Source organism: Engraulis encrasicolus, chromosome 19, assembly GCF_034702125.1.
Source record: "Engraulis encrasicolus isolate BLACKSEA-1 chromosome 19, IST_EnEncr_1.0, whole genome shotgun sequence".
Taxonomy (NCBI): Eukaryota; Metazoa; Chordata; class Actinopteri; order Clupeiformes; family Engraulidae; genus Engraulis; species Engraulis encrasicolus.
Window position 1 is genome coordinate 35,841,240 of NC_085875.1, and position 23,704 is coordinate 35,864,943.

The 23,704-nt window shown below is 43.9% G+C and overlaps 2 protein-coding genes across 5 annotated transcripts in view; both read left to right on the forward strand.

Moving 5' to 3' along the window:
• The window catches only part of dtnbb (dystrobrevin, beta b), a 66,719-nt gene extending 61,922 nt beyond the window's left edge, over positions 1–4,797 (forward strand). The window contains exons 17-21 of the mRNA XM_063184255.1: positions 690–846; positions 2,387–2,476; positions 2,570–2,623; positions 3,445–3,475; positions 4,436–4,797. Of these exons, the coding sequence (XP_063040325.1) occupies positions 690–846; positions 2,387–2,476; positions 2,570–2,623; positions 3,445–3,458 (315 nt within the window). The 3' untranslated portion in view covers positions 3,459–3,475; positions 4,436–4,797. The remainder of the gene's footprint in view (positions 1–689; positions 847–2,386; positions 2,477–2,569; positions 2,624–3,444; positions 3,476–4,435) is intronic.
• Positions 4,798–10,803: 6,006 nt separating this feature from the next.
• The window catches only part of LOC134435353 (DNA (cytosine-5)-methyltransferase 3A-like), an 84,997-nt gene continuing 72,096 nt past the window's right edge, over positions 10,804–23,704 (forward strand). For all 4 annotated transcript variants that reach the window (XM_063184256.1, XM_063184257.1, XM_063184258.1 and 1 more), the window contains exons 1-3: positions 10,804–10,898; positions 11,889–12,081; positions 23,386–23,523. In XM_063184256.1, the coding sequence (XP_063040326.1) occupies positions 11,989–12,081; positions 23,386–23,523 (231 nt within the window). In that variant the 5' untranslated portion in view covers positions 10,804–10,898; positions 11,889–11,988. The remainder of the gene's footprint in view (positions 10,899–11,888; positions 12,082–23,385; positions 23,524–23,704) is intronic.

A 23,704-nucleotide genomic window follows, 5' to 3' on the forward strand; every position in this document is an offset into this window, starting at 1 on the left:
GCTGCTGCTGCTGTCTCCACTCCTCTCTGCTGAGAGCCACAAGCCAGCGCTGTGTGACATTGATCTCTCTGTTTCTTTATCTTTCTATCCTTTTATATTTCTATCTCTCTCTTTTTCTGCCTTTATCTTTCCCTTTATTTTTCTCTCTGTGTTTTATTTTATTTATTTATTATTATTTGTTTAATCTCTCTCTATCACTCTGTCTTGCTATCTGTCTGTCTCTGTCTCTGTCTCTCAATACAGAAAATGGGTTTGTGTGCTGTACAAATAGAATTATGGGTAACGGGATGTGAAGTCTGCATTGACGTGGGGTCATGCAGTCGCCTAGTTGTCATTATTTTTAATGCCCAGTCTTGTTCTGCTCGGTGTCAAGTCAGCAAAAAAAAGAACACAAAATCAGAAAGGGTAATTTTCTCTTTCTCTCTCCCTCTTTCTCTCTCTCTATCTTTCTCTATCTCTCTCTCTCTCTCTCTATCTTTCTCTATCTCTCTGTCTCTCTCTTCCTCTCTCTTTCTCTCTCTCTCCCTCTGTCTCTCTCTCTCTCTCTCCCTCTGTCTCTCTCCCTCTCTCTCCCTCTGTCTCTCAATCTCTCTCTCCCTCTGTCTCTCTCCCTCTCTCTCTCTCTCTCTCTCTCTCTCTTGCTCTCTCTCTCTCCCTCTCTCTCTCCCTCTCCCCCTCTCTCTCCATAGGCCCAGTCCGGTTCGCCCCACTCCTCCCCCAGCCACAGTGCCAGCTGCTCCATGCCCATGCCCATCCGCTCCACGTCCGCCGGCTCCACGCCCACACACACTCCCCAGGACTGCCTGGCAGGGGTGGGCGGCGACGTGTTGGATGCTTTCTCTCAGGGTGAGACACCTACACACACTACAGTAGAGCAATGTCTCCCAACCTCTCTTGTCGAGTACCCCTTAGGACTTGTAGAGAGAGAGGGTCCGAGGCACTCTGAAGTCCGTATTAAAAGTCCTTTATCAATACATGGACACAATATAGCCGACGCGTTTCGGTCGCGTGCAACCTTCTTCAGGGCTAATTAAAAAGTGAAGCAAACATTTGAGTCCTTAATAATCTCAAAGACATGTGACCATATCACGTGACAAGAGCCTGTCGCTACACTATTAGACACATAACACAGAACAAATAAAAACAATTGTAGAAAAAACAATTGTAGAAAAAAGCACATCAATCACATGTCTTTGAGATTATTAAGGACTCACCTGTTTGCTTCACTTTTTAATTAGCCCTGAAGAAGGTCGCACGCGACCAAAACGCGTCGGCTATATGGTGTCCATGTATTAATAAAGGACTTTTAATACGGACTTCAGAGTGCCTCGGACCCTCTCTCTCTACAAGTTTGCAACTTTGAAAACCAATGAGCACCTGAATATTTCCCCACTACCCCACAGATGCACTCATCCATTCTCTTTTCTTAAACTGTGACCCCTTAGGACTTTATGGCATACAATGAGTACCCCCTCACTCATGCTCGACTGTACATGTATATCTCTTCCTCTCTCCCAACATGATTTTCCACGTACCCCCTGCTATGTGCTCACATAACCCTAGTGGTGCACGTACCCCTTGTTGGGAAACACTGCACTATGTAGAGGAGGGGGTGACAAACAAGTCAGTTGTTCCAGGGTCCAGGGAGATAGGGTGCCCATTTCCATTGTAGGTACTGGAGAAGAGGGGTCCTTCAGACGATTTTGTCCTGGGCCCAGCCAAAGTTGTCAGAAGCCCTGTCTACACACACACACACACACACACACACACACACACACACACACACACACACACACACACACACACACACACACACACACACACACACACACACACCTGTAGCATCTCCGACCGAATGCTGCCAGCCTCTAGGTTAACCTCGGTTGAGGAGTAAACCCACTGTGGGAAACATATCTCTCTTATTTATCAGTTGGGGAATGTAGTTAACTTGCAGGGTAAAGATTAGCGACTCTGGTACATATTCGCACACTTACATAATTCTTCTGAACTGAATATGCTCTACATTCTACAACGCTCTTGGTGAATCACTGCTGTGAATAACATAATTGTAATAAAAATAGCAACCTTGTATAAATTTACTTTTGAAAGGCTAAGTGGTACTTCCATATCTCTGCTTCTAAAGAATGATTATTATTGAAGGTGTTTGTGATTAATATATTAAGTGATAAAGCTAATCATGATGAGATTCATAATAACTTCCAATTATCATGTTTGAAAATGAAAAAAAAAACTGAATAAGTATTCATTTAATGAATGGGACTCTTTTTTACTTGAGAGAAATTGGTAATTTTGTGTTGCTGCCCGTCAGTATGGCACAGTTATAATCTTTTCTGATAGCATCTTTTTTTGTACTTTGGTGTTTCAGGTGTACCTAGGAATCTTCGTAACGATCTTCTGGTTGCTGCTGACTCCATAACAAACACAATGTCCTCACTGGTCAAAGAGCTCCATTCGGGTACAGCTTTTACTGCGATCAAAAATGGTAGTCTTCTATCGGCAAATTGAAGTCACAATCTAATAGTCCAATATCTCCGGACTTTTTTTGCAGTGGATGACAGGCTGGAAGAAGAGGAAGAGAATCTGAGGAACGGGAGGGACAAAGGTGAGTTACACCTTCCCACTCTTTTTTTGTCTTTTTTGACTTAATTTGATAGGACAGTGCAAGAGGTGGACAGGAAGCGAATTGGGAGAGAGACGGGGAGGGGTCGGCAAAGGACCGGGGCCAGGAATCGAACCCAAGTCGGCCGCATGGCAGACGAGTGCCTTACCGTTTGGCCACGGCAGGGCCTACACCTCCACTCTCATTTCCTCTTCACTCTCTTAATTGCCTGTCCTTTTGTCCCCCCTCTCCTCTGTCTTCTCTCCTCTGTCTTCTCTCTTCTCTCCTCCCCTTATTTCATCTCATCGCCTCTCCTTTGGGGCTGGGAATGAAAGCCTTATGAATGGTGGGCTGTGTTTTGAGTGATGTAATGTTTGATTGTATTTACAAGTGGTCTTCCAAATCCTTCCCCCAGCTCGCCTCGCCTCGCCTCGTCTCTCCTCTCTGGCTTCTTTCAGTGAAATTAATGCCCATGTTCAAGCCATTTTCCAGATTGATGGATCATTTGATTGCCGGGTCCCAACCTCTTATTGCGGTGACCGATTACATAATGGCAACATTGTGTCTTGCATAAGGGCTATTATTATTATTATTAATATTAATATTGAAGTATTAGGAGCCCCCCCTCTCTTTACTGCCATCATGGTAATTCAGAATTGCTCCGGGTGTAAGCCTAATTCTTTTAAACACACTTCTGAAACACCAGGCAGACACCATTAATGATTTATTAATGATTTGAATTAATTTTTGATGGAAAGTATGTCTCCCACAGCTCCCAGAGTAAAAAAAATATATAACTGCATCTTTGCTTTATCTTTTTTTAGCTGTCACAGAATAGAGAAGTGCTTATATCAGGTAAGTTTGCTGCTGCACCCTTACCCTCTACTTCTCACACCCACCTCCATGTGATGTGTAGTCAGTTTATGTGAAGTGTTTGTTAAAGGAGAACTTCTGCTAATTTCAATATTCTTTTGTATTGTTCACGCTACCCTTGACTTGTCAGTACCTGGTGATGCTGCATTTTTTTTTTTGGCTCAGCCCTCTCCGAGATCTGAGCTATTCTAATGGGGGCAGACTTTGTTTACATTAAAAACCTTCTTAACATAGGCCTACTCCAAATATTATCCCAAAAGACATAGCTTTTTGCTAGTTGTCGGCTGATGTTGCGTAACCTTTTGGATGTTATTGGGAATAAATCAAGATGTTTTTTTGAAATTGAAACATACACTGCCCCCATTACAATGACCAGGATCTCGGAAAAGGCTGAACAAATATTCTCAGGTACTGACAAGTCCAGGGTAGTGTGAGCATTACAACTGCATGTCGAAATTGGCAGAAGTTATCCTTTAAAGGTACACTGTGTAAGCTTTGTAGTTGTTTATTTCCAGAATTCATGCCCATTCACTTATGTTACCTTTTTCATGAATACTTTCCACCACTGTCAAATTCTAAGTATTCATTATGACTGGAAAAATTGCACTTTTCATACGTGAAAAGGGGAACTTCCCCATGGTCCGCCATTTTGAATTTCCAGAAATAGCCATTTTTAGCTGCAAAAATGACTGTACTTGGACCATACTAGAAAATATTAGTTTATTACATAGTAAACTTTCATGAAAAGATAAAATTTGGCAATAGGCAACCCAGTTTCAATGAGCAGCATAGTTGCAGTACCTTTTTTGGCAATTTCCTGCACAGTGTACCTTTACAAAGACAAAAGAGATGCTTTCCATTTTATGCATACTCTTAAGTTGACACTTGAAAGTGAATCCTTCTGACAGTGTGCTTCATATTCCCACCCTCTTCCCATCCCAGCCAAATGCATCATGGGAAATGGACCGCCACCCATCATTCTCGACATCCTGGAGGCATTCACACAAAAAGCAAAACAAGATGGAAAAAAACCCAAACAAACAACCAAAACAAATGAAGAAGTGAAAAACAAGCCAGCGACATCAACAATATGATCCCTTCCTGGCACGATGTCTCAGAATATTGCATGCTGTTCAGGACGATGGGGCCTTCTTCTGCACAGTGTAAGGGTGCGTTCCAATATGCGACTTTGCGTCCTCCACTTGGGCTTGTGGCCTTGTACTAGGAAGTAATATGTCATGATGACATCACTGACAACAGCATTATATTTCAATATCTCTCAAAAGCTCAATTGTAAAGTCATTTTCTCATTTGCAAACTGAATGGTGAGTGAAGAAGAGTCCTCCAAAAGTTGTTGTGGCAAGGCTGACAGCAGGGAAACTTAAGTGTTTTCTCCACAGAGGAGGGGCCAGGAGGCGGGGCGAGGCCACAAGCACAAGTGGAGGACGGGAGTATGTACATTGGAATGCACACTAGGTCTGTGCCCGGGTACCCAACCCGGTCAACAGGAAGCTCCCTCACCCACGTACATCTCCAACTTCCTGGTCGGAGTTTGGTTTGCTGCCTCACCTAGGAACGGCTTACTCTTCTCCTCCTTCTCATCTCACTCTCACACACTGCAGATGACAAGATATAGCAACATGGCACACACTTAAGAAGACGCACATAGCCATGTACTTACACACACACACACACACACACACAGGCGCGCGCGCACACACACACACACACACACACACACACACACACACACACACACACACACACACACAAACATACACACGCTGATGCACACACAATGTTTCCCTTCCGCTGTTTTCTGCAGGTGTGTTTTATTATATCAGATAGTGTAACTGAAAGTCTGATTTTGTATCAATGTAATTATATCTGATGATCTGAAGGCCACCGTAACCATGTCAAGGGTAAGGTGAACACCACCACAGCTCACAGCCCTCTCCACTCTTAGAGCAGTGTGAACTAGAGCATGCACATTATTTTTAATCACTAGCCGCCATCAGCCATGACTTTGAGTGAAGGTGTAGTTTATTAAGGTTAAAATGGTCCCCAAATGTAGTACTACACACAAAAACAGGATGGCTCTTTATGATATATCTATATACTGTGTATTCCTTCACATAACAGGCAAGTCACGATTGTATACCATGAGGTCAGTGTGTCGTTGTTAATCTGTGTGAATAGTTTCATCAATGTTTTTTTTTTTCAAATCTTGGGTTCCTACACCTTCCAGCAACAGGGAAAATCCTACACACACACACACACACACACACACACACACACACACACACACACACACACACACACACACACACACACACACACACACACACACACACACACACACACACACACACACACGCACACATTCACACCTACACTAACACATGCATACACACAGAAATACAAAAGCACATGGACACATTTTATCCCCCATCTACCAGTCTCATACTGCTGTGCACAGTTGTCAGTCATCTGTAGTACCAACACAACTCTCAGTAACCCCTCCATCGCTTCTGCTGAACACAGACATACTGTATGAAGGGGTGTTCCAGTTACCATGTCTGGGGCAATGTGTCGAGACAGCCGGAGCTCTGGGACTGTGGGGGTGATGTGTGGTGGGTGGGTGGGTGTTTTGGGGTGCATGTCGGGGATGGGTGTGGGCTGTGCTGGGGCGGGGTGGTGGAAGGGTAAAGCTTGGTTGGAAGGGATGTATGTAGCTCAGGCTTAGCTGCACGGGGTGGGTTTGCCAAGAGGGAGAAAGTCAGACTCTTGTTATTTTTTTTGTGTTGAAGTCCATAACATATTTATGTATTTATTTTCGTATTTATGCACAGTATTTATTTATGAATTTACTTGCAAATCGATATTATCCATCTATCAGATTGATTATTTATTTGGCGTGTATTTGCACTGCTGCTAAGCCCACTGCATACATTGTGCTGGAGAATGTGTTAGAGTGTGTTTTTTCATGTCATATCAAACCGCCCTGCGTTGCGTTGTGTGTGTGTGTGTGTGTGTCTGTCTGTCTGTCTGTCTGTCTGTCTGCCTGCCTGTCTGTGTGTATGTGTGTGTTTCTGTGTCTGTGTCTGTGTGTCCCTCTTATCATTTTTTTTTCCTCGCCATATGAAAAAAAAAGTAGTAGTCTAGGAGTCATACCTTCAGGCCACTCCACTCCCAGGTGTTGCTGGTTTAGTTGTTTTTTTTTTCATTGTTCATTTCAAGGGCTTTCCCTCTCATGAAATGGAAAGTCATATAATTGTCTGTGTTTAATGAAGTGGCGCTCAGGGACTCTCAGGAGCATTACAGGGGGGGGACGCGCTCGTGAACTAATGGGCCTAATGGACTCCAGATGCCCCCGCGGCGGGGTCAAAGGGCACCGCAGGTCATAAAAACACTGCGCTCAGTGCTGATTGGCCTGTAACCTATGAAGGAAAGGGCTCAAAAGATGTGGGTGGAAACCTGTTGTGATCGGTAATAGTTGACAAAAAGACAAAAAAGAGTGTGAAGCACGTCTTGCAAGTGGCTGCTGCAAGTGGGTGCATTGTTATGTGCCACCCTCCCCCAGTGAGAGAGGCGGGGATGTAATCTCGAGTCAAATATTCTCAGTTAAAGGAAAAACAGTTTTTTTGGTTGTTTTTTTTTGCATTTTAGTGCGGTTTGGAGACCCCCGTGAGAAAGGATGAATGTTTTAAACTTTTGAAACAGGACTGCAACGAAATTGCCACTACCGTATCACAATGAACAAATTACAAAACAACTGATTTAACACCTGCCAATCAATGCCCTAGCCTAGTGACTCTCGTTGTGTAGTGGTTTGCGGTTATCGCGCTCCAAGTCACACAAAAGTACCATGGGTAAGTAGTATATTGTAGTTTACATGAGAGTTAAGGCCCCAGTTGCCAAAAAAACTGAGTTTTCCTTTATGAATCTATATACCGCTGTCCATTCACCAATCAGTGATGGCCTTTTGTTGGACATGCCTGCATTACTTGCAGCAATGTCTTGGGGTTGGTCAACAATTAAATCAGACAAGTAAACATTTCTTATCGGCTGGATAGAGAGTAAAAGCACCAGAGCCCCGACTAGAGATGCTACGATACGACACTTTGACACATTAGCATCTTCGTGATTGACAAAAAACTTTGTTTTTAATTTTGATCATTTATTGCTTTCCCATATCCATTTGTAAATGCTGAGTTTTCTTGTGAATGTTGTGTCAACATTACTATCATTCGGCAGCTAAGTATGATTCATTATTGTTATTTTATTTTTACTGAGGTTTTTGCAATGTTTGATTATTACTGGAGCTTAATATACATACGGGCCTGGACAAAAGCATGGGTTTTTTTTAAATGTTAAGATGACAAGGGCCTTCCTTTCACATTGCGTGTGAAAGAATTTCTTTCTGCAATCTCTTAATTTGTTTCAGTGTTTATGCCAAATGTATATTTGAAAGCAAAGAGCTATTAGGTAGGTTTTTTGTTGTTGTTTCAGGGGGAGGGTCAAGGCAGCTGGATTTGTAACAGATGTGTGGGGAAAGAGACATTAAAACAAGAACCACATCACTGTACGTTCACAGAACTCAAAGCTAAGTGTATCACATTAAAAAAACACCATTCTAAAGAGACACAAAGGTCCTAAGTCAGGCAGCCTTCTTGAAAAGGTATGAATGCAATACACCAGTGTAATAGTGTGCTAGCTGTAGAGGACAGTGAGCTGTTTAAAAGCATTGCTGTGCATCAAACTGCGCGACCATTTAGTTAGGACTTCTTTTGTACTTTGGTCTAGGAATGCAAGCATCCGTTTAATGTGTGTTCATTTTGTGGGTCTGGACATTTTTACATTTGTGCCAAAAGATTTGCAAAACATTTGCCTGTGTCAAGTTTATTTTGTTTCAGTTTTGGTTCTGTTTGGTTTTGTTTTGTGTGTATGTGTGTACGTGCGTATGTGTGTGTGGTTGGTTGATGTGTGTGCAAATGTATCTACTGTATCTGAACTGCAGCATATTTTTATTGATCGTGTGCTTTTTCTTTGGCTTTAAATGAGTCAGTAGATCACCTGCACCATCATGTGACATGCTGGCTGCACCATTGGACAGTACAATCACAGCCCCATTCAAGAAATATCTCCTGTATTCCCAAGCTTGTCTCCTTACATTGGAAGACATATATATATATATAACCAATGTGTGAAGACACACATCCCCAATGCTGAGGTGTCGCCATCCATGCCAACCTGTGCAGGTAGTCAATGCTGGACAAAAATAAAGTATGTAATTGTTTTGCTTTGAAGGTTTTGCTGCTAAAAATTAAATGTTGTTGATTATGGTTCTGTACGTCATTTTTACAGCCATGGTTTGTCACCAAATGTATGTATGTCTTTTGTAAATTCATAAATTGTGAAATATATTAAAAGATGCTCTGAAATGAAATGAATTAACTTGATTTGTGTTTATTCAGTATTGTACACCCCGGTGATTGGACACACTTTCTTCAGAACAAGTATTGTTGTCGATGGGTTTAATAACAGAGTAAGAGGAAAGTAATGTTAGCATTGACAAATGTACATGCATGTACCGTAGTAATCCACTTCTGAGCCATAACTAGTTACTCGCAGCATTTTGTGTTTTTGTTCACGTGTGAACATGCACATACATGTAGGTATAATTATGTGTAGGTGTCAGGTGATCACATGCATGTGTGCATTTGTGCACATATTGTGTGTGTGTGTGTGTGTGTGTGTGTGTGTGTGTGTGTGTGTGTGTGTGTGTGTGTGTGTGTGTGTGTGTGTGTGTGTGTGTGTGTGTGTGTGTGTTTGTTAACAGTCCACACACTTGGAATCCCTTCATTACCTATGCCTGAGTCACTCATTTGACTGCCTCAGTGTCTCGTTTGTGCCTTAGGCGTGAGGGATAGCAACACCTAGTCCTACAGAGGACATATGGCCGAACAACATTGTGGTCATGACTATACAGTTGAAATGTTCTGCCATTGCATAAATGCAATGAATGGATTTCAAGTGTGCAGACGTATGTAACTCAAAACTTGCATCAGCCTTTGTCATGCGCTTTGACAGGGGATGTACACATCCATCTGTTTTCTACATTCAATTCTTAATGACGTTACTCTAACATAGAAAGAAGGCTATAGTTGATAAATATGTTGGATGATTTTTGCGTTTGACATCATTTATTATGTGTATTATATGTCCTTTTTCATTGAGTTTTGGCAGTGGTGGTGGTGATGGTGGTGGTGTGTTTGTGTTTGTGTATTTTAGTCAGGTGTGTGTGTGTGTGTGTGTGTGTGTGTGTGTGTGTGTGTGTGTGTGTGTGTGTGTGTGTGTGTGTGTGTGTGTGTGTGTGTGTGTGTACCCTAGCTGTCCCCAAGTGACCCGCTGCAAGGGGGACTGTCCATGAACATTGGGCTCCTCTGTTGGTTCTGTGGAACCTTCCAGATCAGAGGAGGGAGGCAGTCTCTCTCTCTCTCTCTCTCTCTCTCTCTCTCTCTCTCTCTCTCTCTCTCTCTCTCTCTCTCTCTCTCTCTCTCTCTCTCTCTCTCTCTCTCTCTCTCTCTCTCTCTCTCTCTCTCTCTCTCCATCCCTCCCTCCCTCTCTCTGCATGAGTGTGATGGTCACAGACAGAGAAGGGAAATGTGTCCCTCTAGTGGTGTTGCTAAATTGAGCTGTGTTAAAGCAAAGCCTATGGGGGAAATAGTTTGTCTGCTGTGATATATCATATATATGAGTAAATAACTGAAATGTCAGCTGCCATACAGTAGATGTCTCTTTAGATATCCAACCGATTAAGACACTTGACAACAGTAGCCTACAGTGCGCAACATGTCCCTATCTGCTGCCAAGGGCTTGCAAAACATGCTGACAAGATCATACCCACACTCAATACCTTTTGATTTATATTTAAATTACACCAATTACCAATGGTTAATATAATGGTTTGTAATATACCATATAAACATGATACTGTGTGCATTGGGTATACACAGAATATTTGGGAGATACCATCAAAAGAACAAAACGAAAAAAATAACATTCTGAAACTAAAGGAGTAACATTGCAGACTGCGTATTGCGCTTCGTGAGACTAGATGTATTGTTTCCATAAATCTGATGACCGAGAAGGTAAGCTACCCTCTCCCACCGTACTGAAGGTGTATGGATGAGGCACGGGGTTATGGGGTACAAAATACCACAACCGGGCTCGCTTTAGGACCTGGCAGAGGCATGTTAAATCCGCTGGCCTCTGCAGTGAGAGCGGAGCATCTGGAGGAGGGCTGGCCGGCTGGGGAGGTGGAGGACGGGGAGAGAAGCCGAAGGAGGATCCGGGAGCCTGCGGAAACAAAAAGGGTCAGGCCTGGGACTTGGCGAAAAGGGTAATTAACGCTGCGTTACACTCATTTTATGAACAATTCCCGCTGTCAGAGGTATCCACCATGCGCGATTACCTGCGACCTAGCGTAAATGGAGGCCATATTAAAAAGAAGAAGTAGGCTAAAGCCGATGGTGGAGGGGACAGCCAGGCGTTTTCGTGCGTTTGCAGATGTGGGCTTAAGACATTGCGATATGCACTTGAACTTGATGACCGTGCGTGCAACACCAGAACAACGATCTCACTACTGTCTTAGGTTACACGTCGAGCGTCAAAAACAGCATTCTTCCTGCTAACGGACTCGGCCTCAAATAGGGTCTCCACTCCAAAGCTGGGTCAGTTATCAATGAATAACGAACAAAACTTGTCTTGCGCGCTCAAGAAAAGCAAATGGAGGTAGCGACCAGACGGAGCGCATTAGATTTCATCGTCCCAGATACCTATGGTAGCACACCTTTTTCGCGACATTTACCTGACCCTTGATGACAGGAAGGTGAGGTGCGGATAATTGTGAGTCCGGCACATTTGGCCTGGCTCTACTTGATAGACGCCGGGGGCGCGCAAACGTTTTACTGCAATAATTCAACCCTAATGAAAACAGCGGTTATGCGAGCCGGTTTCATGGCCATTGAAGCCATATGCATGCGGTTGTCTTATTAGGAGGAGACATTGCCTTTCATAATGCTATTTGGGATTTAATAGGTCTAATTTATATTGTATCGCATTGAATTATTATAAGCTATCGCCGTTCAGCAGCAACAAATCCTCTTACGCATGGTCTCTAGAAAGAAAAAGCGGTAGGATAATACGCAGGAAAGGTTAAGACCTATAATGCAGTAGCATAGTCTATATGTGCGTTACCTCTTCTGCACACGTGGTGTTATAGGCTATTACATTATAATACATGTATTACAACTTGGTGGTGATGCTGCGTGTGATTGGTACCATGTGGTCCAGCAACTCAGCCAGTGCACTATTCTGCTTGCATTTACAGGGGATCGTATTGAAGAAGGATTATCAGCTTTTGACCTCATTTTTTACTTTTACTTTTATATCGTTTTTTTAATTATTGAAGTAACTTTAAGTCACTCTTCATGACAATGCCGTCCAACTCCGTCACCAGCACTGCCAATACCACCATCTTCAAAAGCTCAGAGTACACGTGTGACCCAGCCGGCAACAGAATGGTAAGAAAAAAAACAGACACATGCTTTCAACCGGAAGAACATTGAACAATTGTAGCTCTTTTCTGTGTGCGTTGTGTGCATGATAAAGTTGCTCAGTCAAAGTTTCTATCTGGTGTGTGAAAAGCAACGCTTGGAGAGGGTGAGCCTTAAAAATGAATATGCTTATGGGCTCAAAAAGTGTTGTAATGAATGCATCATGAATTGACAGTCACCTTATTGTGAACATTTACAATTACACTGTACTTGCATATGTTTTACTAAGTGTATACTTTTACACATGTTTTGTACATTTGGTCAATAACATTGCGTAGTTTAGTGGCTTTCTATATGTGACTGCACTGAAATGTCATTTCCCTATTCGTAAATGCATAATCAGTCAAATTCATCAGACCTGTCTGTGGCCCTATTCAATCTGGAAATACAACTACATCATAGAGTAGTTGCACCTGCCCGAGTGACCTTCGGGGGAGACCAAAAGTAGGGTATTGCAATAGTCAACTCTGCAATGCAGAGAGCCTTAACTAACTGATTAAGACGGGCATTACAATAATGTTATAACATAGGCCCTGTGCTAAGAGGAAGACTATGTATGGGGCTTTTTGAAGTTTGAGTTTGAAGAAACATGTTCTATCTCCCTGAAACCCAGTCTTAATAAGTTGGTAGGCCTACTTACCAAAGCAGTACAGAGCATGCACCTCATGCTTTTCTTTGAATCTGCTCAGCTTGCCATTGCTGTTCTGGAAGGAATACATTGTCCATGAACATGGATTCATTGTGATGCCGTGTGCTTCTGCTATTGCTGCTATTGCTATCCTGCTATTGCAATGTGGATTACCACAGCAGTTTGATTGTGTTTTGACTGGCCACAGAACATGGCCGATACACATCTCGTCCACGAGACCACAGTTCCAACCAAGCGAGGGCCCAGTATCAATGGAAAGGGACTATAGGGACCACTATACAGTCTATGACCGTAATAGACCGCCAAGATGCCCCCTGGACAATAGGCAGCGGACATGAAACACAACACTGTCAGACAGTTTGCTCGAAAGCTCCCAGACAAGCGCAGCATCTCTGTACATGGTGTTGCATCATTGCCTGCGACATATCGTATGAAAAAGGCTACCGCACCGGCATAGCACCGGCATGGCCATTCCTATGGTTTGTGGAGCTAACTGTCCTGGCATATGTGGTGTGATGGTTAGGGAGTTAGTCTAGGAGTCTGAAGGCTGCTAAAGTGCCCTGGGTCAAGGCTCAGTACTTCACATTGCTCCACTGACTGTAACTAATACTCTGTACCTAGATAAATGTAAGTCTCTTTGGACAAAAGCTACAGTAAGCTACAGTATGAGTAATGTAATGGTTGTTGTATCTTAATGTATTTTGGCGTGGGTGATGATTTAGCCTACGTTGACCAGAGCTGAGCTCTGTGTAGAATATTTGTCAAGATAAGATTAGGCACTGTAGCGATACACAGGATGCATTAATCTTTTTAATATATTTTTGGGGCTTTTATGCCGTCATTTGGACAGGAGAGAGAGAGAGAGAGTGTGACAATAAATGAGTGGGTGTGAGTGAGGAAAGGTCGGGAAATGACCTTGGGTTGGGTTGGAATCGAACCCGGGTCCCAATGATTCGAGTTCTTCACCTGAGTTCTTCACTTTCTGAGCCACCACGCCCCCTGCAAGGTGCAGAAATGCGTCAGTGAAAGAAGGAGCCCATAACCAGCCCATCGGATGGCCAGATGAGGGCATGGCTGCTGCCATTAATATAACACCACCAGACTGGCTCTGTCAGCGGGTGAAGTATGTTCCCGGAGGACACACATGTAAAAATCACAGCGTACTACGTACGTGTAGCACCACGATTTATAGGAGGGAGCAAGGCTGACAACTGGTTGGCCCTTAACCGACAGGGGAAATGTGATATACCTTGTTGTTTGTAGTTGTTGCCTTGGGAGGCAGTATTGTCTCTCCGAGGTGTTTTCTATGTGAGGGAAAAAAAGCACCTTTTTAGTTGGCACCTTATTTCAACTCTCTATGAAGTCATCACGGGGGAGGTCATCTTTGCCACCATTGGTGGGTTTCACTCTTCTCCACAGCGTCTCCCCTCTCTCCAGAATAACTTTTGCAGCTCTAATTCAACATTTGATCTGTTAAGACATGACCCTGCCCTGTTAATAATTTGCTGAGATCACAATGGCAATGACTAAGTCGTAATGTATCACTACAAGTCTTGTGTAGTGCTGTAGTAGTATAGTATGGTAAAGTCCTTTCAGCGACTATTACAATGGGTAACACTTTACTTGACGCCGACGTCATACGTATGACATAACAGTGTCTTAGCATTGTCATAATGCAGTCATGCATGTGTCATGAACATTATGTTAATGTCATTAACATTTTATGACTTTGTCATTAAGTGAAATTTGGTTATGGTAAAGACAGGCCTAGCAATGTCAACTTTTCATGACCATAAAGCCTTTGTGACATTGACATTAAGTTTACGACTCATTCATGACTGTGTCATGACTCCGTTGTGACACTATTATGACACTGTTATGTGTCAAGTAAAGTGTAACCTTACAATGTTCCACTGTCAGAGCAGCACATATTATGATACTAAAAGAGTGAAAATTAACATTCATAGTGTTGATCCTTCTCTCTAAGCGCTTAATTAACACTGATAAATACACTGGCTGCTTTTACACCCTTTCTGCATCCCTGCCTTATTGGTCTCTATTGGCCTACCTTCCAATCCGTCACCTTGCCCCCCTAACTGAGACCTCACTGTCACCTCCAGCTGAACACCTCACATCCTGCCTCTGCCTCTGCCCCGCCCCCTTCTTCAGCTCCTGACCCTGCAAACTCAAGGGGTGAAAGTCATTCTCCCCCCCCCAAACTCTTGTCCTTTGCTCTGTCCTTCAACCTCCCCATTCGATAAGGTCGCAAGGGGATCAGAGTTTGGGGAAATGATTTGGACCCAATTGTCCCGTCTTCTCTTTCTGGCTATCTTTGTCTGGCCGCTGGCCGCCTCTCCCTGTGTCTCTGTTGTGTCCCAGTAGCCTGCATGAGTGTGACGTGTGTGTGTGTGTGTGTGTGTGTGTGTGTGTGTGTGTGTGTGTGTGTGTGTGTGTGTGTGTGTGTGTGTGTGTGTGTGTGTGTGTGTGTGTGTGTCTGTACCTGTGTCCTTGCCTGACTGGTCTGGTTCTGGTTCTAGTTCTGTCTGGTTCTCTGCCTCTTCCTCAGAAGCCTTTTGTCTGTGAACCCGTTACCCTTCATTTTTTTTTGTCTGTGAACCCGGTACCCTTCAGTTTTTGTTTTTTTTTGTCTGTGAAGCCGGTACCCATCGGTAGTTTATCTGTGTGGCAGTGGTGCCGCTGCCCCTCTGTACCCGCCTGTGATGTAAACATTGTTGCTGTCCGGTGGTGGTCAGTGTTGGTGGAGGGTGAGTGAGTGGTGGGGGTGGTTTGAGTGTGGGGGGGGTGGGCTTGCGTGGCGGCCTCCGTCTGGCTGTGATTTACGGCAATTGGGATGGGGGTGGGGGGGGTGGTTGTGTGTGTGGGTGTGGGTGAAGCTCGTCCTCTGCCTCCTCATTGGCCATGCGCTGCTCGTAGCGCTGTTGCCAGGCAACAAGCCCTTGCCTTAAATAACCAGCAAGCGCCGACAGAAATAGAGCATAGATATTGACAGCCCTCATTGAGTTCACGTCGGGGAAAGGCCCATTTTAATGTCCCCATTGTTTTATTATGTCGGGCGGTTGTAGAATTTGGGGAGTCTGGAGAGCAGTATTTGTTTGTTTTTCTCGCCGCCACATTTGGAAGAGGCCATGCATAAACTAGGGCTTTGTGTACTGTACATGCACTGGTGGCTGGTAACAAGCAAAGCTTTCACAGATTAAATTGAACTGCATGGGCACACTCAAACTCGTTCCAGCAACCGACCGCCTGTCAGTTTGTGAGAGGTTGTTGGGTGCATGTTACTGCATGTGAACTCTGACCCCAATAGCTGCGACCTTTGCAGGCCAGATGCTTGTACATATATATCATTCCACCTCACATGTTGGATATTTTGGCAGAACAGTGTTAGCTCAGGGTCCATTCATAATGAGGAGTGAAGGATTGAAGTAGACAAAAGGCGTGTACAAAGCCGGCCTGCTCTGCTTCTTAAAAGGCAGTTTTGATCAAGTTCCAGCCCACAGAGTGTAACAGTAGCACCGGGTGAATGGCTGGAGGTACTCCAGTAGGCAGGCTCCCGCCCTCCTCTCCTCTCTTCTCTCCTCTCCTCTCCTCTCCTCTCCTCTCCTCTCTTCTTTCCTCTCCTCTCTCCTCCCCTCTCCTCTCCTCTCCTCTCCTCTCCTCTCTTTTCTGCTCCTCTCCTCTCCTTCCTGCCTTTTCCTCTCCTCTTCTCTCTTTTCTGCTCCTTTCCCCTTCTGTCCTCTCCTTTCCTCTTCTGTTCTCTCCTCTCGTCTCATTCCCTCTTCTCTCCTCTCCTCTCCTCTCCTCTCTTTTCTGCTCCTCTCCTCTTCTCTCCTCTTCTCTCCTCTCCCCTCTCCTCTCCTCTCCTCTCCTCTCTTTTCTGCTCCTCTCCTCTTCTCTCCTCTCTCTCTCCCCTCTCCTCTCCTCTATTCTGCTCTCTTTTGCGCTCTTCTCTTCTCTTCTCCTCTCCTCTCCTCTCCTCTTTCGTCTCCTCTCTTCTCCTCCCCTCTCCTCTCCTCTCCTCTCTACTCCTCTCCTCTAATCTCCTATCTTTTCCGCTCCTCTCTCCTCTCCTCTTCTTTCCTCTTCTCCCGTCTCCTCTTCTTTCCTCTTTTCCCCTCTCCTCCTCTCTCCTTTCCTCTCCTCTCCTCTCCTCTCCTCTCTCCTTTCCCCTCCTCTCCTCTCCTCTCCTCTCCTCTCCTCTCTTTTCCTCTCCCCTTCTCTCTTTTGTACTCCTCTCCCCTTCTGTCGTTTCGTCTCTTCTCCTCTCCTCTCCTTCCCTCATCTCCTCTCATCTCCTCCTCTCCTCTCCTCGTTCCTCTCCTCCTCTCCTCTCCTCTCTCCTCCTCTCCTCTCCTCTCCCCTCCTCTCTCCTCTTTCCTCTCCTCCTCTCCTCCTCTCCTCTCCTTCCCTCATCTCCTCTCTCCTCTCATCTCCTCCTCTCCTCTCCTCGTTCCTCTCCTCCTCTCCTCTCCTCTCTCCTCTCCTCTCCTCTCCATGTGGCTGTGCCCGTGTGGTGGTTGCCTGCCTACCTCAGCAGCTCCCTCTTGGCTCCTGAGCCTCCCTGCTCTCTCCTGTCTGCCACACATCACATCAGCACCTGGCCCATACCTCCTTGGCGCCTCCTGTCCCGGCGGAGAGTAGACGGCGTGCGACTAGACTAGAGACAAATCGCAGAGGGAGTCTGGAGTGCAAAAGATGGCAGATCTCTAACTGGAAGTTCCCTGCCCTGTATTAGCAAGAACCAATCAGCTTGTTGGGGAAAGTCATAACTGACATATTTGCCCAATCGGAGCGCTGCATTTATTTCTGTTACTATAGCAATAGCAGTACTGGGAATTCTAGTCCATGCCATTGTGTTCTTCATGGCAGAATTAAAATGTATTTTACAGATATTAAGTAGAAGTAGTTTAAAGATGTTTTCAACAATTTTATGAGAGATTATTAGTCTCTGTCCACTTGTTAGATTATGTACATGTAGTGTATACGTGGACAGGAACTTGGAAGCAAACTTAAAGGAAGGAGTTGTTTATAAGCTTGTTGTCACAGGCTGCTCGAATTTGGCTTTCCAGTTTTGTAGGCAGTGTGTTGCATACGTTTTATTAAGCGACATTAGTAGCAAGGCTAAAAGGTGAAAGAGTGAGGTATTGCTACTAGATTTGTCACACTCTTTAATCAAACAAAAAACCTATGAATCATAATTTATAACACAAGTTGCTGAAGACAACATAGACAGAACAAAGGAGCTAACAACACAGTAAGGATATTCTGCCCAGTAATAATGAAACAATGCAGTCACTAAAATGCAGTCATGTCAGAGCAGCTTTTCCACTAATACAGTGAATGTGATGATATCGCTTCAGAAAGTGGCAATGTTCTCACCATTAGCGACAGGCAAGTGCAGTTACAACCTACTAGGTGTTGCGTTAATGGATTTTGACTGAAAGAGCTCTTTGGAGGGGTTGCCAAGATGGCCGCTGAGCACTAAGTCTTGCCTGTAAGGACTTTGGTGCTGGATTGATTTACACAACTCCCTCAAACCCACCCCTGTCACCCCTGCCCTCTCCAGTTCAACTCCCACTCAGTTAGAGTTTTATGGATCTGCTGTTCTCAAGCCTTTTCTTGCAGTCAGTGGGTATTCGTGCACTTAGAGAAATTCTAATTATTGGCATAGTCTGACTTAGTTGAAGTTTTAAAAGTTATGTACTATACACCTTAGTAAAGCTGAAATCGAACCAAACTGTAGTTTGAGAAATCAGACTATGCTTGCCAGACAATGCGATTCTTAGTCGAGCTATACTATACTGGAATGTATACTGCTTAGTCGGACTATTGGCTTGCCACTCACACTTTTGCACCCATTCTGCCTTCTGGAAGTTACCATCTTACCAAAGTAAAAAGACGGTAGGGCACTGGGCTGCTACGCCAGCGACCCGGGTTCGATTTTGGCCTGGGTTCTTTGCCAAACCTTCCCCATTTCTCTCTCCCCATTTGTTTCATAGAATCATAGAAACGCTTGTGCGGATTATTGAGTGAGAGAGAGGAAGGGGGAGCGTGCTGCTTTTTTAAATAAGCTGCGTACAGAGAAAGAAAGGAGGTGACATGAAATGATCATCTCATGGGCTATGCTTTAAAATATTATTAGTTAACAATAGAGGTCATTTGCTATTGTCAATGTGAAAAATCTTGCTACAAATGTAGCTGCATGATTTACAGTAATAGTCATTGAAAAGTTAGCTACCATAGTACTACACTACTGTGACATAAAACAAGGTCATTAGTAATATATAGGCCTATATCTTAAGCCATGACTGGACCACGTATATGTTGTCTTGACACTATTTTCAGATAATTCAACTACTACAAAAGTTAAGATTTTGGGAATAGGATGTCAGCTACAAACAAATTGATATCTTAACACTCAATATTGAAGACTATGAATTGGAACAAATACGTACATTGTACAGTTGGTAGATTTCTCTCTTTTGTTAATTTATAGACATTCATTCCCCTCAGGAAGCTATTGTGTGTATTCGGACCATTATAGGCTACTGTATATTCTGCCTAGCCTCGTGCCCTCAGATAGTAACTTGATTCTCTTCACAATCCCCTTCCATTGTACTGTACCAGCAGCCGAGCCTTCCTGTAGCATATATATCAAGCTCCCCGACAGTGGACCTGTTACCGCCGTCGCCATCGGACTTGTTATGTATAAAAGCAAGCAAGCAAGATCTCTGTTGTATTTAACCCCGAAACCAAAGACAGACCACCACTAAAGCAGAGACTGCCACAGATTTAGCAGCTCGTTCATACTGAACTTCCATTATGCACTACACTACACAGCCAGCAATCATCTGTGAGATGTAACGCCTGCTCAAATGAGATTAAGGTTCGGATTTATCAGGCTGCCAGACCTGGCTGCAAACTGGACGATTTCTTAACTCCCACTGCTGTTATCGAGCCTACTGAAGGTTTTGGCTTCAAAGAGGTGGAGAGGAGTTGAAGTACGGTAAGCACTTGTCTCCGTGCAGTGCAGAGGAGAAAGTTGTCAGAACAAAGGCACCCTGGCCCAGTTTTACACCCGAATAGCATCCATGTGTATGGAGGACTTCTTTTCTTTTTTTTTCTCGAGATGTCGACTGTACCGTTGTTCCCTCAGTGGTCCCATGCCGGCTCGGCCATTGTCTTTATGTGCACATGCTGGCTACCTCTTGTGTGCTGGCCATATGGGGAATCCTCCATGCCGATGCGATGCATGCGTGGTCAGGCCTCTCGTGGAGCTGATGAACGATTACTGTCCGTGGCCATCTGGGAAGCAGCCCGTCTGCCTGCCTTCACTCTCCTGTCATCTCAGAATGCCCCCATCATCACATCAGCACTGCACTCCACTACCCCCTCCCTACAGAACCCTCTGGCTTTGAGAGAGGGGCTTTTTGTTGTAAGAGGGTAGAGGGGTTATGTGGTGGAGAGTTGAGGGGAGGGGTGAGGGGCTAGGATGCTGCGTTTTTGTCGATCAAAGCCAGATTGGATGCCTGGTTCCTGGAGGGAAGTTTCGCCTATTTTAATAACTCCAGCTCTGACTGAACTGACATGGAGTTCCTCTTTCTTCATTGAGGCCCATCTTCCCCAATCTTTTTTTTTTTTCTCGCTGAGGTCAGAAAAAAAGTGTTGAGCAAGTAAAGCTTCACAAGGGGCTAAACGCTCCGTGCTGTTCTGCACATGTGACTGGCTGCTGCAGGGGATAGGAGCCCATGGGAGCCCATAGCCACGGGGGTGACATGAATTTTAACTATCCCTTGGTGGGATTGGTAGACTAGACTATCCCTATGCCTTTATAGTAAAGCTGACAGACAACTTAATTACCTTCGGGATTAATAAAAGTACTCTGCTCTACTCTACTCTTGTGAATATCAAGGGTACAGTATTCCTGGGTCTGTATCACACTGTACTTATAGCTACATCACACTCTACAGTATGTTGGTGTAAAACATAGTTTGAGATCATCAGCACAAGCTTCACCCGCGTTATTACGATTCAGTGAGTTTTTCGGTGTTGGCATATTGTAACTATTTAGCCCGTGCTCTACATGACTTGAAGCAGGTAACTGTTATCATGGCTGAGTTTCTGGCTGCCACATTAGGTCATATAGACATCAAAGACTCCCCCACTGTACATTTGGAATTCATGCTTCAGTTTATATTCCATCACACATGCATGGGCTGTCCACCAGAGCATGACACACCTGCTTTGTATTACGTTCTTTTTTTTTGCAGAGGCGGACTTCAAGGGTTACTAGTTGTGTGCTCTGAATGAAAAATGTGAATTCTCTGCACTTACTTCTGTTGGTAATCTTGTTGCAGAGGGACTTAAATAGGGGTGTAAATAATAATCGATATTAGGGATGCAAATTATCGATTAATTCATTAATCATTAGTTGATAGCCTTATCGATCGACTTACGATTAATTGATAAGCGGCATTTCCCCCCCGAAATCTCAATGCTTCTCAAAAAAAACTACTAAATCTAAAAAATGTAATAAAAAATTGAGAATATATCAAATTTCAATTAATTCTATTTCAATTCTTTAATCAAAAAGGTGATTTAAATATTCCCACTATTCACACCCCTCTTCACACACATATTTCACATGCCCACTTCACCTGGGTCTCTTGTCAGTTGAATTGTCGATTAATTGCGATTTATGTTTTTTAATCGATTAACGCATTGATCGATTAAAGTCGATTAATCGATTAACCGTTTGCATCCCTAATCGATATGTATCGATGCATCGATCCTACGGCCCACAATCGAATGTAAACGTATCATGGGGCATTCTTAAGTATCGAAAATAATCGGATCACTGCCGAAGGAAATCGATATCGAATCGCATCGTCATGGAAGCTGTGATTTACACCACCTAGACTTAAACACCAATGATTGCTATTGTATAATGCTTCTCAAAGGACAACTCACTGGACAATGACTCACAACATTTCCCTATAAACTCCTCTATAAGACTGTCACAAACACACAAGAATGTTTTTAACAATTTAATGTTATATTACTGTTGTGACATTGCAGGGATTTTTAAAGGAGAGAATATATTTTATTGATCCCAAAGGATATTCAGGATAGTTTTAGACTATACATTTTTAATGAACAGCAGTTTTATTTCCATCTGCCTTTGGTTAATTTCTAGCGTTGATATGTTCAGATAATACCATCCATACTTTACCAAGTTTTGTCTCAATATAGCTGCTGAATAGATCACTGCCTACAATTTAATTTTAACATCCATCATTCTTCGTCTTATTGCCGACTTTTTTTGTATTTTGAAGCATATTGAATGGTGACTCAGTATGATAATGTGCTATATAAATTCTTTGATCAATTGATTAAGAAGTGGTAGGGAAAAAATCTGAATCTGAACTGAAACTACGCAAAATGTAGGTAAAATATGAATATGGACATTGCACAGAAAGCATGTACAGTAATTAGTTATTGTGACTATGTAACCTTGGAGCCCTTAGTTTGAAAGCACTAACGAATGCTTTTCATAAAATAAAAATAAAAAACAGAAATGCAAAAAAAAGAAAAAAAAGTGGTCATAGTAGATTTCATTTTAGCTTGCTTGTTTGTTTATTTTCTGTGTTGTCAACATGGTACCCTGGTGTCTTCCTTTGGAGTCCAGAAATGTTTGTACGTGTGTAATGTCAGGAATGTCAGGCACTGCTAGCTACTTCCACCATCACCGCCCTCAGACTGAGACGAAGCACTGTGTGCATTCCAATATGCCGACTTCCGTCCTCCCTAGCTCACTTGCCTGCTCGTGACCTCATGAGGACGTCACTGACAACAGAAAATGAATTGAATATCTTACAAAAGCACAATTCTAATTCTAATTCTAATTTGCAATCGGGATGGTGAATGAAGAACACGTCCCCCAAAAATTGTTGTGGCTAGGCTGTCAGCCGGGAAACTTAATTGTTTTCTCCACAGAGGCGGGGGGGTCAAGCACAAGTGGAGGACGCCAGTCCACATATTGGAATGCACACACTGTCTTTGGAACTGGAGCTGGTCACTCAGTAACTAGCCCTCTCTGGCTCATCAAGACAAGGGGGCTGCAGTGCAGTGCAGTGCAGAGCAGGATGGATTTTCCCGCGCCACGCCAGTCAATAGAATGATCAAACATTCAAATCAATGTGCTGTCGGCCGGGCGCTTTGAAGTAATTATCTCCTAAATGCCCAGCGCAGACATTAGTGTAGTGGAACTGGAAGCAGGAAGTGATATGTGGTTTGGACGTTGTGCGTATGCATTGGATTGGTCATTAGGAGAGAGAGGCGGTAGACTGACTAGAGAGCTGATGGAGTTGTTCTGTTTGGCTTCAAAGTGAGAGGTCCGCACACTTAAAACCCCTTTCTTTTCTTTTATTATTTCATGGCTGGATAACGTTTCGACTTCACAGTCTTCATCAGATTCTCTACAAACGCAGTCTGAGCGTCTCACTTTGAAAGTTAACTACTGTCAGCCTTTGTCCTGCACCTTTTCCCGGGATGTGCACAATACAATCTTCACCTTCAGTTGTTCTGTTTGGCCCCCCTTGCAGCAGAGCGACAGCAGCAGGCTGGACAAGCAGTTTGTCGCCATGGAGAGAGAGAGAGAGAGAGAGAGCCCTGCCCACCACAGCAGCCCTGCCTCCGCCAAGGTCGGTCGACCGGGACGCAAGCGGAAACCCTTCCCACCGGTGAGTGACTAGAACTCTGTGTGTGTATTGGGTCGCACATTATATACAGTGGCTACGTTTACAGTACATGAGCCATTTAATTCAGAATGAACTCACTTTAATTTGGAATTAAAATCCTCATGTAAATGTAGCCAGTGTGTTTTTAAAGTGTGTTGTGTGCCCATGTGTGTTGTGTGCCCAT